Consider the following 20,701-nt stretch of genomic DNA (forward strand, 5'->3'; position numbering starts at 1 on the left):
TAGTAACTTTACTTATTAACTTGAATTATTTCTTTCTTTTACTTCATGTTAGGAAGAGTATCTTTTTGCTTGAAATAAAAAATTGATATAGGAGTAATAATATGGATAGAGATCAAAAACTGTTAGGGCAGAAATTACACGTTTGAACTTTATAGTTCAGTATAGTTCAAATAGAAATTATATAGAATTATTTAATAATTTGTATTCCACTGGAATAAAAATTTAATTTCTGTCTTTATCAAATCTCTATTTCAGAGTATTTGTACGTATGTACTTATCGTCTGCTGTATGATCGAATATCGAATAGGTAATAATCGTTGTTACCCGTTATGTGAGAAAAAATTATGTATATTCACAACTATGACTATTGCATTTTAGGCGCTTGGCCATGGATCGCTGCATTAGGTTTTCGTAATCCCCGAAACCCAGACAAACCACTATGGAAGTGCGGAGGTTCCCTGATATCGGCTAGGCATGTTTTGACCGCAGCACATTGTGCACATATGGATGGAATAGAAAACATACACAATCATAATATTGCCATTCTTAGATTGGTGGAGGAGGTGCCATTTTCGAGTAAGTCCTCAAATATATATATATATATATATGCTATTGAGTATTACTGAAGTATCATATCCTGAAATTTCTTACTGTACACATATATTGTGTCATAAAGCGTGTATAATTCTTTCTCATACTTTTGGTCATTGGTTTCCTGCATTTTCATTTATTTTTTTATTTTTCAGGGTACGTATATCCCATTTGTACGAAAGAGCCCCTACGAAAGAGCAACTTCGTCGGCTATAACCCCCTTGTTGCTGGATCGGGAGCATTAAGATATAGTAAGTGATATCAATTTTATAATAAAATTAAATAGTTCCAGTCTTAAATATCTTTCTTATTTTCTTCGTAGGACGACCACGACGTAATGCATTAATGGAAGTACAAATGCCAGTGATTAAGAACGCCGAATGCAAAATAGCTTATTCCAAATTTCCTAATGCACCTGATATCACTGATGGTATAATATGCGCCGAACATGCTCAGGGTGGAGAGGATTCTTGTACGGTAATTAAGTTACAGAGTTACTACAAACTATACGGTATCTGAAGACACGTCGATTCGAATTAACATCAAATCGACGTCTTAAACATTAAAAATAATAGATAAACACAATTTAATAGTTTTGCCCACTTCTCACACCTCGTTATGGTATTTAATCTAATTTCCTTCTAATCTTAGTTTTGCTCAAAATACATATAACATGTACGTTATAAATTGGAGTATTTCAATACACAAATCAATAGAAGATTATTACTGTATATAAGTATAATTTCAATACAATTCGATCGATATATTTCAGTATCTTTGATTAAAAATTTAACGATCCTTTCAGGCTGACCGCGGCGGACCACTGCTGATACAACATGAATTAACCTCGTATTTAATAAGTATTGTGTCTTATGCTTATAAGTGCGGCACAGCTGGGTATCCCAGCGTTTACACTAGGGTCACATCGTACCTTGACTTCATTCTCCAAGCGATGCAATAATATGATATTACTGTTCCATAAATATCATTGTGTAAAAAACGTAAAGTTGGATTTTCTTATTGTGGAGATAAGAAACAGCTCAAATTTACATTGTTTTGTACGTTACAAATTATAGGCTTAAAATGTACGAAATGTAACTTTGAAACGACACTAATTTTTTACGCACGATAAACCTCCACGACTTAGGTATGTAAAGATGATAAACGTGTATTAATTCTATTAATTTGGTAATAATAAACCAACTTTCTGAGAAGTTCTGTAAATTTCGTTTCTGTTGTATCAAGAGAATAATGGAATATTCCACTTAGATCGTATACTTCTTGTACGTACGTACAAAATTTTCCGGCTAATCTAAAACACTTCATAAGATAGAGAGCTTCTGGAAATTCGGACACAGAGAGTGCATAAAATACAAGATAAGTCTCGTGTCTTTCAAAATTATTTTTTATTCGCTAAAAACGTCCTGTGTACTCATGCAATCACATGCAACCTCGAAACTTCACTTATTTTTTATCACTTTCCAATTCAATACACAGTTTCAGCATTTTTGACTATATGTAAGAGAAATTTCCATTCAGCCAAAGGTGTACTTACAGATTATAGATTCCTATACGACTCTCAGTAAAAATTTATCCGCACTCCAGATAGTTAAAACTTCTGTCGACCGTATTGATCCATCTGCACTCTTCGTATGACGTCAATATCTGTTCAGTGCTGCTGCGCAGGTTTCTTTGTGTTACGTCAATTCGTTTGTGACCGTTGCGCGAGTAATGGCGCTTTGCAATGGTGATTTGCAGGAAAACAGTGCAGGATGCTGTGATTCGTTTCTTGTGGTCGGAGGTTATGTTTGATGCCTATATTTATCAAAGATTTAATGCACATTATGGAGAAAGTGTTTTGTCACGAAGTGTGTTTGAATGGGCACAAAAGTTCAAAGAAGATCGCACGAGTGTTATGAAAAAACAGCTGGACGCCCGTCCACATCCACGATGACAACATTGAACGTGCTCATGAACTTATGCTCTATGGAATAGACGAGTGACACTGGATAATGTGGCAAATCATTTGCAAATCAGCCACGGCTCTGCTTATGCAATAGTGCACGACAGATTTGGATTTTAAAAAGTTTGTGCGAGATGGATGCCGAAAAAGCTGATGAAAAGGTGAAGACGACGATGCATTCGTGGTTCGCAGCTCAGCCCAAAACATTTTTTAATGAGAAAATACAAAGGTCCTTCGGCAAATGGACAAAGTGTATACAGAAATCGAGTGATTATGTCAAAAAATGATGTATGTCTTTTTTGACAATTGCTTAAAATAAATTCTACACCGACAGAGCGGGTAACTTTTTACTCACCCTCGTAAGACACTTAAATTTCCAATCTATTATGATGAATAAAAGAGCTTATACTATTAAATCTAATTGTATTTTGTTGCATGAGAGTACACGTGTATGTGATGTACATTACCTTTATATCCCCTTGAACGCTTCAATATTGCGCATATATACTATATTTTGTACAGCTTCTATAAAATTTCGTATGTTTGTTTAGGCTGTTAATCTAGAGGCTGGAGTACAAAGAAGTGGCACAATGATGTGGGCTGATGACATTTATAATTATCAAGGAATCACCCCTACATTCGCTCAGGTATATATCGTTGACTATAACGTATTTAACATATATGATTGTTAGAATATTAATAATTAATTTTTAATTCTATCAGAATTTTAATGAAACTGTCCCTTGGGAAGGAAGAACTGATACCTTGATATCACGGTTTGTACATCCTATATATACGACAAATTTTAGAACATTATATAACGAAGAACCAGATCGTCGTGGCCATGTGATGTGAATAAAAGGACTTGAATTTGATGATATTTTTATAATGTTAGATAACATAACTAAGTATCTTCACAGTAAGATAGGATGACATGGTTTACATGATCTTAATGTTGTTCACTCGAGTGATGATATTATAAGGAAAAGCGTAATATCACAGGTAGGATGATTCATAATTTAGAACTACTAACTCATGTATGTATTAAAAATTAAAGAAATATATTAAATTTTATAGGATATTTATGTTTAGTAACCAGTAATTCAGAGATTGGTATTCATGGTTACTATAACGAGGCTGTAGAAACGCACCCTTTCTTCTTTGCAAATGGTCCTGTATTTATGTCTAAGCCGAAACTGGAACCTCTGAATAATTTAGATTTATTCTTGTTATTTTCTAAAATACTTATCTACAGTATACCATAAGGAATGATACCGTATCGCACCTAATCAAGTGCCTTAAGAAACATCAACAGGATATCACAGTAAGTAATCCCTTATCGACAGATATGTAAGTAAAAGTTATCTGTCATTGTTATACACAATTATGTGTTAGTGTTATACACAGTTATTTATCATTTTCTATTAATTCAGTTGTAGCCACTACAATATCTATGACACTGGTAGTAATTATAAGAACAATAATGATGTTCTATAAGAGGAAATGATGATTAGGAACAAAAACTTACAGGTAAGTCAAAGTATATGTTATTTGCCATTTGAAAAGAAAGTTACTAACTTGGAATTTTTTGATAAATAATAATTGTGCAAAATATATTGGATTTCAAATTTGTCAAAAATTGATATTTAAGAAGCATTGTAATAATATAACATTAATATTTTGATTTTTCAGAAGATATCATGCGGTGGATGGATAATATGCAAAAAATATTAAGCAGTATATGAATTTTCCTATTGCGTAGAGATAACAAAATGAATTTTAAAAAATGTCGACACGGTAATAAGAAATAGCATCATGACAAAGAATATATAAAGACAGTTTCATTTTTTATAAATAAAAATTTGTTGTTCCAGATTTTGAAATACAGTGAAACGTTTAATTAGTATCTTAATATCTTTAAATAATTATTATTTTAGAATCAATTGTAATTGTATCATACGTACTTTTGAATTCGTGCAAGAACATATGTAATTTTGAAGTAGTTATTATTAGGAAACTGTTAGACGCGAACAGTATGCGAAAAGTTAGTATGCAGTGTAATAATTATCAATCAAAACACAAGAATTAAATTCTTGAGGAAAAAATTTCCGGAATTTCTTATTTACATGATTATAGAGAAATCCATAATAAAAAGGAGCTGCTTTCTAATACTTCGCTTCCTTGTAATGCCTACGTTAACAATAATGAGGTTCGACTTTTTGTTTTTAGAGGGATACTGGAAAATTTGAAAGTACAGTACCATTGGGAAGAAAATCACGATATTGAAAACGATATTTGCAAGTAAATTTCCAAAAAATCTGTTTTCAAATTTTCGCTTTCTATTTCACATTAAAAGAAAGGGAGGGCTGCCTTCTTTTTCTGCAAGACAAAACAAACATTCTGAATCTCGTATCAATGAATGATGTCAATAAGTTATTTTTCTTTTCAGATTGAACAATATTCCAGATTTATTCATAATTTCATACTACGCGAAGAATAGACTTTCATAGGTATATAAAGGAAATATTAAGTATAGGAAAACTCTTTTTCGTTGTAGGTGACATATGCTTCACGGTTGAACACATGTATTTTTGAACACATATAAATGAAAAAGTACTCTTATGGAGAAAAAGAATTGATACCTTCGATTGACATTAGATAATGTATATAAACTTATGAACAATCACTATCACTATCAGTTTGTATTTTAGGTGCACACGCAGATTTGTTGGAGTTCTTATAAAATGTACTTCCTGTACGAACGTTTTATTCTTCCAAATTTTACGATACTATGTCTCATATGATAACTATATGGATTAAACGTAATATAAATGATCCGAAAATAGACTCGAACGACATTAATTGTCTTTCTATTTATACCAATATCGAAAATACAAGTAAAGCTGGAGCAATAGTATGCAAGAATGGACTATTTATTATTTTAAACCAAATCATAGCATATTCAGAATGCACAGTATTATCATGAAATGTAAATGAATCAGTTGTAAACGAACGATTTTACTGTAAAATCATTGCCTCCTTTTTTTCATCTGAAATATAGCAGCAATGAGTACATTCTTTTAATATATAATAAAACGAGATATCTTTATAAAGTTACATATGTCATCACTGGTAACTGTTATCTCGTATGACGCCAAATATACCGTTAGTATGGAATGATATTTTTATGAAGATATACTTTAATGATAGATTTTATGAATGAAACGTTATATAAGAAAAATTATCTCTTGTTATTCTATGAAGTGTAGTAGCTAATGAAGATTAATTTTACGAAGTGTTAGAGTAAAAGAGAATTAAAAAATTAAAAAGATCTAAATAAGATTGTTCGTGTGGCTTAATTATCTCAATTCTGGTACACCACTTGTTACATTCTAACTAATTAGCGCTAAACAATAACTTGCAAATATTAAAGATATTAACACCTAAAGGTTTTCAGGAAATTTTATAATATTTGATTATTGTATATCTAGTCATTGATTGATAAAATTTCTTGTATAAGCATAGATCGAGGTTGACGTCATACGCAGATTGCATATCATTGACAGGTATCGTTTTAATTTATTTTATGGCTAGAATCGTTTGAATATTATACGAATAATTATTTCCATTCGAACGATTAATAAATCACGTACCTATAAAAGATATATTACGAAAAAGAGGTGACGAAACAAAAAAATATTGGAAATTCCGTTGTCATTAGATCAATTACTTTTGCAATGATTTTTATTTCCATGTAATTACATATGAAATGGGTAATTCATTAACATCTCCTCGAATCGAATATAATTCGTTACACTTCACAACGATTCAAATAATGGACGGGAAATATATAATAACTTTCCTGTCCTTGCGTTAAAATAGTACTGTACAAATCAGATGATACAACCTAACCCCAACCTAACCCCAAAAAACCCAATTACATCCACATTGCATGACAGCACACTTGCAATGGATTTTTGTGATTTCAATGTCACAGACAATGACACAACTAATCAGAACACGTTCGAGGCTATAGACATTGAAATTACCGCGTGTTTAATACGTTTAAAGCATAAATCTAAATTTCACGCGATTATTTCTTTGTACATTGTGAAACTCTTAAATTATCTTAATCGAATAAATAATCCTAATGTAATAAAACATCTTGAAATAGACCTAGATATCTGAAACAGAAACTCGAAGGATAAGAAATCCTAAAAGGTACTAATCCTAAAATAACAAACTCCTAAATAATAAACAAGTGATAAAACCTGTTATAAATAATAAACCTTACCTGGAATAATCAAATCCTAACTAATCGAAAATAAAATAAGGCAAGCAATTCTTAATCTTTCAAGTAATTTTTCCGAAAACACAGAAAGATAGAGAAATTAAAAAGACGCAGCACAAATTGCAGCACAATGAAAGTTTCGGAGCGATGAATACGATCGTATTAAACTAAATAATTTTCAAAAGTGAAATTACACTGAAACGTATATCGATGATATTTGTCATTTCTACGATCTGTTTCGCTTGATCGTGCTTCTTTTCTGATGTAAATTCAATTTATAATACGAACTAAGTTTCCTTTATTATTATTAGTCCTGCGTCTTTTTAATTCGTCACTTCTTTTATTTCAGAACAATGACGGGCTCCAAGATGCTGTTCGGATGTTTGGCGTTAATTGCTTTTCTGCATCCATTAGTTCACGTTTGTACTTCGAGTAGTACAGCTCAAGGTTTGTACTTCGAGTTGTCTTTTTCCATGCACTTCAAATTCCAATACGATCTGGTCACGTGGCCTTCGTACAATTTCGAAAATTACCTGTTTGGTAATCGTCAATGAAAAAAGAAGTTATGCGTGACCTCAACACATTGAAACAATTTTTATGATTTTTTATTTGCCGGTTGGTCAGCAAGTTAATGGAAAAATTTCACTTAACTATTCGCGTTAATCTCTTCGGTTTAACTTTTGGGAAATGCTTCGTTAGCTTCGGGAATATTCCAACGATTCGTTTTACGTACAAAATAAGCATGATAAATATTACATCACGGTAATGTAATATCGGAATATATTAAAGGTGTAATTTTGTTCGATTAATTATAATTTATTAATAATGGATTGAAAATACAGATATTAGTTAGACAGAGAAACGATGTTTGATTAACAGGAAAACTAAATGCAACGCTCGTATTTACAACAAATAACTTGACAACTATTTGGTAACTCTCTCTCTCTCTCTCTCTCTCTCTCTCTCTCTCTCTCTCTCTCACTAGCAACTCTAACACTCGACAACACTCGCAACTCAATTCTAACGACTCTATGCTTCGACGTCTCGATCAACTCTGATTCTCGCAACACGCACACTTTTCGATTCGCCTTGAATAGCGAAACCGTCCTTCTTCTAACGTTGTCTATTGTTTCCCTCATACCTATGTAAGAACTACCAACTACGTGCCTTTAGTCACGTAGGCACTCTTAAATGTAAACGAACCACAGAAACACGACGTACACGGTTTTTCTATTTTCAGCCGATCTCCAATCAAAGCTATTCTACGATATTACAATCGGCCTTTCCTGACAATCACATCTGCCCTCAGATGTGCTCATCAGCGCCGCTCGCACTTACATCACTATCGTCAGCATTCCACCATTTCATGTGATCGGCTGCCGTGGAAGTTGTACGTGGCCCTTCGTGCTCCCCCTCTCGCTGCACTATGTATCGGTCATTTCGCAGGACTTTTATCACCCGATACGGTCCAAGAAACTTCGGATGCAGCTTTAGCCCGGGACCCCTCTGCATCCTCTCGATTGCCACTAGATCTCCCGTCCTGTATGCTGTCGCCTTCTTGCGTCTCCTGTTATACGCCCGCTTGTTTCGGATTTGGATCTCCTCAATCCGTCTCTTTGCGTCCGCACGCAGCTGATCTCGTTCCTCTTGGAACACCGCGGCCTGTTCGTCCTCGATGCTACTGCTCCTCTTTCGCTCTTCCTCTATCTTCCTCTCCGTTGTTTGTTTACCCATTTCACTCTTGTCAGGGGCTTTGATCGTCGTGGCAGCATCGTGACATTTTCGTAGGCTCGGTTCGTACATGGAAGACGTTAACAACTTACCATCTACCGAGACTATGATCTCTTCTTTTTCGAAGGTCTTCACGTTCATCGTGTCCTCGACAATCCCATCGTCGTCCTCGTCATCCACATCCTCTGTATATCGATATTATTGGAGGGATTCCGCACGTGCGACTTCCCTTGTCTTTTCGTTCGCCTTGCATTCACTCTCTTCGAGTCTATCCGAAAACTTGAAACAACCCTCGCACCCGCAACGCTATCCTTCTCAGTAAATTCGCAAATATCATCAACAACATCCTTAGCCAGATTCTTCCTCCTCGTGATGTTCGCTAAGTCCTCCTGCTGGCCGCAAGAATCCGACGAGGACACCATCTCTTGGTCCACTTTACCAATCACCACGTGTCTTGCCACTATTCTCCGTTCCTCCGACACTTGCTGCACAGCTGCCCGATACTTCTTCAAAACTTCTGCTAACTCTTCTTTATTTTCTTCCAATTGCGACAGTAGCTCAGTTCGTTCGCGACTAGCTACATTAACACGATCTTCTGCTTCGGAACGTTGCCGCAGTACTTCCTGCAACGAAGCCAGCGTCTCATTCGGTTCTTGCTCCAGTGCCTGTTTCGCTTTAACTGCAACTGCTCTAGCGCATTCTGCATCTTCTAACTGGTTCTTCAGCTGTCGTAAAGCTGCTTTACCCGTCGAGTCACCTTTCGATCTCTCCAGCATCGTTTGAGCGTCTCTTAGCAATGCTTTGGTTCTCTTCAAATCTCTTTTTAGCCTATGTTGCATGTCCTTAACGTGTGACAAATCTATCTCACTCGCCTGTGTCTCTACATCTATCTTGAGGACTTCCGGACACTCATCGGGATTTTCGTCCTTTATTCTACTAATAAAAGATTCTCCCCCTTTTATACTTATTTCAACAGTGTCCAAAAAGTCTGCGCCAATAATAAGCGAATGTTGCATCACTGTGTCTGGAACTACGTGTATGGTTATACAGTACGACTCATTGTCTATAATAATGTTCGTCGAACATTTCCCGAGCGTAAAATTCCTTCCGGAACCGACACCGCGAAATCCAACGATTTCCCGACTTAATCTGGGCGCTCCGATTTTCACATGCTGATCTGCTCGCATTAGAGTCAGCTCACTACCGGTGTCTATCAACGCGCTCAATTTGAAATTTTCCATCTTAACATCCTTACCACGCCTTGTTTGTAACGACCGAAACACGCTGTAAACTTTTTTTGAGGGCTCACCCAAATTGTCGCAACTTGATGCGATGTGTCCGTACTCCCTACATTTGAAGCAATTGTAGCATCGCGTCTTCCTCGCATCTCCAGATCGACCGGGTTCCTTGTTCCTCTCGGTTTCGGACAGCTTCGCCACCGGCTTTACCCTGTTACTCTTCGGCTCCTCAAATTTCGTCCTCATCTCCATATCTCTTTTTATCGCTTCGTAGCGCCTGAAACGCTCTTTTAATTGCTCGATATTCCTGGCTCCGTATAGCACAGTCTTGTTCGCGACCTCGTCGGGAATGCCTTGAATAATGTAGTCTATCAAGGATTGCGTATCAACCCTTCCTTGTTTTGCAATCCCGCACATGTGATACATATATTGTTGCAGACTCTCATCTGCTTTCTTCTTTCTATGGGATAACTCGCCATGTATCTGTTGGTCGCTTACTACATTTTCAAACTCATTCCTCAACGCCTTTTTTAGCTTTGCCCAGGACTTCGCGCATCGTTTTTGTCGTACGAAGGCCTGAGCGGAGCCTGCGAGTAATTTCTTAGCATAGGCCACCATGTGGGCGTCTGACCAACCCCACACTTCTGCCATTTCCTCGAAGTCTTCCACCCACTGATTTACCCTCAGCAGATCATCCCCGCTGAATTTCTCTAATGAGTCTTCCACGTCTTTAAGACTCAACATCGAACCGACGCATACCTTCTGCTGCTACTCATCGCGGTCCTGATACACCGCTCGCGTGCCTCTCCTGTATTCTCGCGCGCCTTGTTTATCGTCCTCGCCTTCACTTTCGTCGGAGCTCTCTTCTTCCGACGATACATCGTCCCCTTCTAGGGCCGCCTGTAGCCGCGCGCGTAGTTCGGATTTTCTTCCCGTTACCTTCAACCCCAAGCTAACGAGACGCGCTCTCAGCTCTTTCGTCCTCAGCTTCTCGAGGTCTTCCTCTCCCTCTTGACTGCGTTCGGCTCTCTGCTTGCTTCTTAGATCTCGCTGGTTTGTTGGTTCTTCGCCACGCTTCGAATCCTTAGGAGTAGATCGACCAGGTTTGCACGCTCTGTTCAACCTGGCAACCAGCACTGATCTCGCACCGGATATAGGCAGATTCATCTGTGCGAGCTTACTCCTCAGCTCCTCCAGCGTCAAATCCTCTTCACCCGACAATCGTTCGTCTTCAACGTTTGCCATTTTATTCTATTCTTTTCTACTCCCGCAGAAATAGCTCCGTTAAATCGTATCGTTTCTCTGTCTTATTCAATCCCGGACGAGCCCCCACTTGTAATATCGGAATATATTAATAATGGATTGAAAATACAGATATTAGTTAGACAGAGAAACGATGTTTGATTAACAGGAAAACTAAATGCAACGCTCGTATTTACAACAAATAACTTGACAACTATTTGGTAACTCTCTCTCTCTCTCTCTCTCTCTCTCTCTCTCTCTCACTAGCAACTCTAACACTCGACAACACTCGCAACTCAATTCTAACGGCTCTATGCTTCGACGTCTCGATCAACTCTGATTCTCGCAACACGCACACTTTTCGATTCGCCTTGGATAGCGAAACCGACCTTCTTCTAACGCGTTTTTAAAACGCGATGGCGCTATCACTTTCTAAAAGCGTCGTCTTTACATTTCCGATGGCCACGGGCACACCCGACTGCCAGATATACAATGTATTATAAGAGTATCATTACCATACTTTTCATGAAAAGAGCAATTTTTCTTGATAACTATACTCTGTAACATAGATTGAAGTCGCTGATTTGATCCCTCTGATATCGTTGTCTTATGAGAGTCTCGCCTGGTCTTGATTGGTTCTGTTGACTCTTATCGTTGTGAAAAATCGATTCGTTGTGTACCTTTTTTGTATAGAGAATTATTTTGTGGTAGAATATAATGTTGTAATATTTGTGGTCTTTACTTTACTAATTTTGTCACTGTGCCGCTCTTTGGTTAGTTGAGCGATTCATATTCCGCATATATTCCGTACTTGCTTCGCTTGGTACTTTTATAATTTTCGCAGTTACAATAAAAAATTTAATTCTTAACAGATTAAAGATTTAACCTCTTGCTTTATAGTGTACAATAATTTTTTTTTTTTTTTTTTTTTTTTTTTTTATAGGTTATGTGATCCATAGTTTGAGTAAGTAGTACATATATATATATATATTTACGTGACAAGCTTTCATTTCAATCTATATTTAAGATTAATATTTTATCAGTTTCTGTTCGTAACAACATCGAAGTAGTCAATAAGTTTGAAGAGTATAATTAAGGAAGTTATGAAGCAAGAGGTTAAGAACAAATTCTGAAAGAGGTTATGTACAACTCAGTAGTACTGCTTTACATTACTTTGCGAATTACTTTTCAAGCATAAAAATAGTTTAACAGCCATTTATAGTTACTTCCTTACCATTACATTCATTAAATTCGTTTGATTTTGTAAACAAAATAACCACGCTGACCAGTCTCTTATTTAAAATAGAATTATTTTGTCATATATCCAACAGTTTACTTTCTCTTCGTAAATATTATTAATAATTTTATCAATTTCGTATACTTCCATACTTCGTATAAGTGACAATGAATCAGAAGAGTTTCATGGCAATATTGAACAACATACAGTCAACTACAACACCATTAGATACATCCACCATACAGTCAATTACAACACCATTAGATAACAGCAATACAATAGATTATAATTTTCTACGTGTCATTGATTCATCATCATCATTTTCCATTTTTTTAGCATATGTAAAAACCATCCAATTTAAAGTGTTTAAATAACAATAGCCTATACAATATAATTTTATGTAAAAGAATTGATTATACCGTGCTTTAAAACCGTGCTTTAAAATCGATATACGCTGAAACAATACATCCCTCTGCGCTTCCAATTTGTTTTCGCACGAAGAATCAGTCCACTCATTGTTACCGTCACCATCTCTACCGTAATCTATATTACTCGAATAAATTTTATATCTTGATTGGAAAATCACATATTTTAACGAACTTCCTTATTTTTTGTTTTTTATGACTTTAATTGGCAATTTCCATAATGTTCTATAACTTGACAATAGACTGATAATATTTCAGGATATATATACATACATCATGTTTTTGAGGATTCTGTAGTAAAATATATTATAATAAATTATAGGAAAAACAAACTATTTAAGAAAAAATTACCACCTTCGAGTAATAAATTATAGAAGGTTACCAATGTAATTTAAAACTTAAAAATAATCTATTACACGTAACAAAGAAAAAGATTTCTTCGCAAACGGTAACTCGAAAATTACTATTTGTGTTAAGAATTCATTTTCAAGGTTCTACAAGCACGAGTATCTTATGGATATGAGATTTTCAGTGTACATTTTAATAACCATATTTCATATTGCATGCTGCGGTCCAAGAAAAATCCGCAGTTAATATTCTGCTAATCCCTGCTGCTTTTAAAGACCATAAGTAGTCGTCCGTAAGGTTTAAAAGATTTCGAGTAGATTTGTATTACGTATTTTATCTTCTAATTTTTAAAGAGAGGGTCGTGTTTAATTAATTAAAAATGACGAAACTGTAATGGGACATTATTATCAAATATTAAACGTGGTTCCATTGGGTACTGTTAAGGAAATTCGAGGATTTGGGAATACAAATTATTGACTATATTTCCCACACAACAGTTATACATCTATATTACTCTCTGAAGAACGTCTTGCACGCACGCTGGTCGCCAACCGACTATCCTAGATTCTTCTAACATCTGGCAACAGTCTTTTGTCTCCACTAAGACCTTGACGCCCTCTGACCCTTACACACACACTCTCATGTACAGTGTAAATGTATCACTTCCCTAACACGCCTCCTTACATTTATACTGTACACTTAATTTTATTTACATACTTGTCGAATTAACAAAATATTTAACATTTATCGCTTTATTTACATTTCTCTTATTTTACATTCATCCATGACCTAAACCTTTCAAATTTCTCTCTACACAGTGCCTTCGTAAAAATATCCGCAGTGTTTTCTTCTGTACTTACTTTTATTATGTTTATCTTATTTTCCTTTACGTACTCGTGAACGTAGTGGTAATGAACTTCGATGTGTTTAGAATTTTTTGTAAAAGTTCCGTATTTTGCTATACTCATTACTCCAGAGTTATCCTCATAGATTTTTACAGGGTTATCGTCTACATTTACATCGAAGATTTTCATTTGTTCTCTGATAGTCATTACTTCGCTCACCGCTTCCGATAGAGCAACATACTCTGCATACGTCGAGGCTTTTGTCACACACCTTTGTTTTTTAGACTTCCATCCAATTACATTTCCATACAATCTAATTACATACCCAGAAGTCGATTTCCTATCTATATGATCTCCTGCCCAATCAGCGTCCACATAACAATCTATCGTTTCGCACTTTTCATTTCTTTTATAATGTAGCCCTAAATCTCTAGTCCGGTACAAATATTTCAATATTCGCAAGGCATATTTAAAATGTGTCTCGTTACAACAATCTTGAAATCTACTCAGATAATTCACACTATAACTTATAGCGGGTCTGGTATTTACACTAATATACAGCAATGCGCCAATTAAATTCTTGTATCCAATGTCCTCTCTATTTATCTCAGCTTTTTCAATTTTTAAGTTGGTCTCCATAGGTGTACAGTACAATTTGCTATTATGTAATTTATATTTGTTTGTTAATGATTCTATGTATTTCTTTTGGCTTAATCTCATTTCATTTTTTTAAATAATCATACTCTATATTTATTCCAAGATATTCTTTTACTTCACCTAAATCTTTCATTTCAAATTTATCAGTTAATAATTTTTTTTTTTTTACACTTTGTATCTTCCGTTTGTTTTTACTACAAATCAACAAATCTTCTACGTATATTAACAAATAAACAACATTTTCTCCCTCTCCATAAGTATATAGACACAGCTCTATATTGTTCTTTTTAAAACCTAATCTCGTCACATACTTATCAAAACACTCATACCAGTCCCTCGGACTTTCTTTTAACCCATAAAGCGCTTTCGATAATTTACAAACTCTATTCGTTCCGTCCGCATATCCCTTTGGTTGATATACATATACCTCCGAGGTTACTTCACCATTTAAAAAGGCAGTTTCTACATCCATTTGCTCAATTATTACTCCATTTTGACAACAATATGATAGCAATATCTTAAAGGTCTGATTACTCGCCACTGGAGAATGTATGTCATCGGCTACGTTTCTTTGTTGAAATCCCCTTACCACTGATCTAGCCTTATACCTGTCCTCTGATTTTTTCGTGTAAACCCATTTTACATCTAATACTTCTTTGCCTTTTACCCTTTCTACCAATTTCCAAGTTTTATTCTTATAGAGACATTCTATTTCCTTATCCATAGCCTGTTTCCAAACTTCACTATTTTCGCAACAAATCGCCTCCTCAAATGTACGAGGGATATCTACTTTACAATAATTTGCATGCATCTCGCAAATATTTTCCTTTTCTGGATACCTTACTGGAGTTTTCTTAATACGTGTAGATCTCCTAGGAGTGTTTGAGCTTTCAATACTACTATTATTTTCATCTTTCCTACCTTCTAACTCTTCCTTATCCATACCATCCAATGAATAGTTATCTTCGCTATCATTTCTATCTGCCTCTCATGAATTTTCCTCAAAACCGATACATTTAGTGTCTGTCTCTATGACCTCTACATGTCTAGCTATTGTTATTTTCCCACCTAATAAGACTCTGTATCCTACTTCACTATATCCTAATAGAATTCCCATATCTGCCTTCTTGTCCCATTTGGAAACTCTTTTTTGTTCTGGCCTTCTTACAAAAACTTTACTTCCATATAGATGTAGATTTTTAACACTTGGTTTTTTCCCGAAGAATATTTCAAAAGGTGTCTTTCTTTCTATAGTATTCGCTAATATTCGATTTTTCAAGTATGCCGCTGTACAAACTATTTCCGGCCAGTACCTTTTATGTACTTTCGCTTCCGCTAACAAGCAACGCGCCATGTCCATCACTGTTCTATTATACCTTTCCGCTGTCCCGTTTAATTCATGTACGTATGTTGGGCAATTATTTATTCTTATACCTTTATCCCTAGCAAATTTATAAATTCGATTATTTAAATATTCTTTACCATTATCGCATCTTAATATTTTTAACCTCTTGCCCGTTAAATTTTCGGCTTCATTTACGAACTGTACGAAAGAATCAAAGACCTCATCTTTTGATTTTATATGTCGGGTCACGATTCGAATTTTGGGCGCGCGACGACTCTTCATGTGGACTAGCCATCGTTTCACAAAGCCGAGATTTTATTTACACGTATATACAGGTCTATCACTAAGCTTAACAAATAATAAGTACGACTAATAATAAGTCTAACAAACACTAAGCCTAACGAATAATACGATCTACGAATAATTAAATTAAATAATACTATTAGCAATGTTTGAGTTCAAACGAATCCACGGTCACCGGGATAACTCCTTACTAAGCGAAACTAACTTGGACGCAAATGCGATCGTCGAAAATGCTCGATGTATCACTCTCCAAGGCAATCGCAAGAATGCCAGCCTCGTGGAGATTTTCTCCCTGTACGATTGCATTTTGTTTTCTATACCCATTTGGAAGCATCGAGAAGGTTCCAAACGCCGTTGCTAGGCACACTCGTTGGAAGCATCGAGAAAGTTCCAAACGCCGTTGCTAGGCAGTTTCTGCCTGGAGTTTTGATTACTAATACAATGTATGTACCATTGCATCGGCACCTCCGAGGCAACATCACACGTGGCTCGGCCCGCTCTCGAGGCCGCATGCCGCCACAACCACATTTCTCGGAAAACACATACAACCACTCCAGACCTCCGTTAGATAAAACATCCATCCCGTGACCGTGGCTACGTTCAGCGACCGATTGTCACCTCGAACCCAATCTCGCTTATTACAAATCTTAAGCAATTACAACTATAATAAAATCTAGGCTAAGGTACTAGAGGATGTTCCCAAAATTTCCAAGGAAAGGCTTCGGCTTTCCTTTCATCTCCGACACGGCCATCCTGACTATCACACGTCCTCGGGTGTACCTTCGTCAACAAAACAAAAGGAAACAGGATTAGTATCATTGTGATTAGCATTCAAAGTGCCAGTTGCATTCTGCGTGCTTTCAGTCGGGTCGTAATGACATGACGGACCATTCTCGATTTCACACCCAAATGGGTCTCATCCTTCGAATCGCACATACTCTCAAAGTTCGTTACATAACCAGCTTCGTAACACGATCGCTGTCAACACTAGACCGCCTCCAGCCTCGTGACATTGTCACTGCCGGTACTAGACCGCCTCCAGCCTCGTGACATCGTCGCTGTCGGTACTAGACCAGCTCCAAATCCGTGACATTGTCGCTGTCGGTACTAGACCAGCTCTAACCTCGTGACATTGTCGCTGTCGGTACTAAACCGGCTCCCAGCTTCGTGACATTTTCGCTGTCGGTACTAAACCGGCTCCCAGCTTCGCGACATCGTCGCTGTCGGTACTAAACCGGCTCCCAGCTTCGTGACATCGTCACTTCCAGTGCCTGACCGCACTGAACTCCATCCCATGGCCGCACCTGGGCTCATATAATTCTACGATCCTCTAGGATCGGGGTACTCACATCGCCATGGTCACTGTTCTCGTCATCACAACAGACATCCAACTCCGCAGGAATGCAACTATCCGGCATTTTCCTTAACCTGTCATGACTGTACTTGTATGACCTTTTCCCATCCAGTGTTTTCAAGGTATATCGGTCTCCTTCCAGGACCTCCGATATTACAAATGGACCCCTGAATTTTGGATCCAATTTTGTCTGGTTCCTTTCTTCATTTTGGCGTAGTACCAAATCACCGGGATTAAACCTAACTACTTTAGCTTTGGTTTTATCGAATCTCTCTTTGTCATACCTAGCACTAGTTTTCATCTCTTTTATTGCCTGTTGTCTTACACTGGAGATATCTATTTCTTTTTCCTCGATGTTATCAGGTAGTAATAAGTCATACGGTCTTGCTGCTCTACCAATCAATAACTCTAAAGGACTCGATTTGGTTACGCGGTTGATGGTGCAATTCAAAACCAATTGCATCTCCCCGATCGCGTCTTGCCATGAACGCCCGGTCGTTTCTACCGTTGTGAACATATTTTTTAACGTGCTCATAACACGTTCTACTTGCCCATTGGCCCTACTTGCAACTACTTGCCCTACTTACGGTCGCGATCAAATGAACTTTGATTTGTTTGCTTGCACAGAATTCTCGAAATTCCCGGCCCGTGAAACATCTACCCTGATCTGCTATTACCCGACAGGGACTACCGAACAAAAACACGGCGGACTTAAGTGCCTTGATAACGCTAAGCGAATCCAATTTGCGTGTGTGATGTAAGTGCACGAATTTCGTAAAGGCATCGATCAAGACGACGACATACTCTTTCGAGTCATTCTTGCCACTCAGCTTGCCCGTTATGTCCATGTGCACCGTATGCCACGGTATGCCGGTCTTAGGTATAGGATGCAGTTCAGCCTGTATTTTATCTGAACTAGCCTTCGAAACTCTACAAGCATGGCAGTTCTCGACAAATTTGCGAACGTACTTCGCCATTCCCTCGAACCAATAATACTCATAGAGCTTCTCGAGCGTTTTATCCCATCCTAAGTGCATAATTGACTGATGCACATGGTTGATGACGGACCATCTAAAACCTCTCGGAACAATGGGTAAGCAAAGGGTTCTGTCCTTTCGTTGTATTTTACGGTAAAGTGTACCGGATCGCAGTTCGTAGGTATTCGCGATATCTTCCGCGAGCTCTTCGTTCTGCAAATTATTAACGATTTCGGAGATTTGCGGATCGCGACGTTGTTCCGCTAATAGCCAATCCTCGGAGATCTCGGCCAGATTAATCTCTTTCTCTGCGACCTTGTCTATCATACGGCGATTCAAGTCTACGGGGTTTCGCGAAAAGAAATCTACGTGGGCCATTCGTTTACCCTCTCGATACATGATGTCAAAATCGAATGTTTGCAAATAAGCCCACCACCTATAAACCCGGTCGTTTAAGTTTACTTTGTTGCTGGAGGCTTTCAAAGAATTACAGTCGGTAACTACTAAGAATTTCCGTCCATGTAAGTAGTGTCGGAAATGCTTGACGGCGCTTACTACTGCTAGTGTCTCCAGTTCGTACGAATGATACCTAGATTCCGCGGGACTGGTCCTTTTACTATAATATTCGATGACTCTGTTTTCCTTTTCGACTTTGTGCATTAAAATAGCTCCATACCCCTCCGAACTAGCGTCGGTATGTAGCTCTATGGGACGATTGGGATCAAATATCATTAACACCGGTGCGTCGGTCAGAACGGAAATTATCTGTTGTCTTATCTTTTCGTGCCTGTCCGTCCAAGTTACGTGCTTGTTACTAGAAGTGAGTGCGTACAAGGGTTTCATCACTTGTGAAAATTTAGGAATAAATTTTCGGAAGTAAGAGGCCAAACCTATAAACTGCCTAAGCTGTGTGACGGTCGACGGTGCAGGTAAAGAATTCAAAGCTTGTATTTTTCCCGGGTTTGGACGAACTTCTCCGTTACGAATTACATATCCCAAATAAAGTACCGACGTTTTCAGAAAAGAACATTTAGCGAAATTGAAAGAAAATCCTGCGTTTACGAGAGTGTTTAGTACAGTGTGCAGCCTTTCTAGAGCTTGATCTATTGAGTCGGCGATTATTAGAACGTCGTCCAAATAAACAACGACATACGAATAAGCGAGGTCGCCTAAGGCCTTGAAAATGGCTCTCTGGAAAACGGCTGGTGCATTTTTCAACCCAAACGGCATCGTCACGTATTCGTATTGACCGTCGGGGGTAACGAACGCAGTATATTCCGTCGAGTTAGGATGAATGGGAATCTGATGAAATCCGCTAGCCATGTCCAGGCTAATGAAGTATTTCGCACTCTGCAATCTCGCGATTTGGTCAGCAATAAGGGGTAAGGGATACCGATCCGCGACCGTATTTTTATTCAGCGCTCGAAAGTCTACACACAATCTGTCTGAGCCGTCCTTCTTCTTCACGAGTATCATAGGGCTCGCAAACGGCGAATTACTAGGTTTTACGATTTGTGCTTTCATTAATTCGTCTATTCTCTCGCGTACTATTCTTCGCTCTTCCTCGCTAAGCCTGTAAGGGCTTCTCTGCACGGTGACGTTGGGATCAATTAGCCGTATTTCCAACTGACCCGTACTGACGCGAGTACGCGGGAAACCCGTAATGAATGATTCTTTAAATTTTTCGAGAACAGAGATTAATCGATCTTTGTCGTTACCGATCACATCAGTGTCAACCTCGTTAATGTTGACCGCATCTTCCGCGACTTTACCACAAGCATTAACGACCTTTGTTTTACAAATAACGAGGCTATTTTGCGTGATATTTACGTCGAATCCCTGGCTCAAAATCTCGCGACCAATCATGATGTCGTATTTTAGGTAATCGTCGGCAAGGACATGAAAAACTATCTCCAATGTAAGACCGTTAATACAAACAGTGGACAAAATCTGAAGTGTACTCTTAATACAAGTATTCCCGATCCCCCGCATCACTACCACAGCGGTTATTCTCTTACCCGAAAATTTCGAGGCTAGGGACTCTTTGATTAACGAACACTTGGCCCCAGAATCAAAGTAAAATGGATACGACTCACCCAGATGGCTTAATCTACCAGCCGGAGCTTCCACTACACAGGAGTCGATCCGGCGTTC

At 37.5% G+C, this 20,701-nt stretch overlaps 1 protein-coding gene across 1 annotated transcript; it reads left to right on the forward strand.

Annotated features, from left to right (window-relative positions):
- The first annotated feature begins 920 nt into the window (after positions 1-920).
- LOC126877414 (venom serine protease Bi-VSP-like) lies at positions 921-1,650 on the forward strand. Its single transcript, XM_050640180.1, has 2 exons — positions 921-1,068; positions 1,397-1,650. Exons 1-2 carry the CDS (start codon positions 937-939, stop codon positions 1,550-1,552), a joined length of 288 nt encoding a protein of 95 aa, XP_050496137.1. The 5' UTR covers positions 921-936; the 3' UTR covers positions 1,553-1,650.
- The last annotated feature ends 19,051 nt before the right edge of the window (positions 1,651-20,701 follow it).

The sequence above is a fragment of the Bombus huntii genome, unplaced genomic scaffold, assembly GCF_024542735.1.
Source record: "Bombus huntii isolate Logan2020A unplaced genomic scaffold, iyBomHunt1.1 ctg00000162.1, whole genome shotgun sequence".
NCBI classification, from domain to species: domain Eukaryota; kingdom Metazoa; phylum Arthropoda; class Insecta; order Hymenoptera; family Apidae; genus Bombus; species Bombus huntii.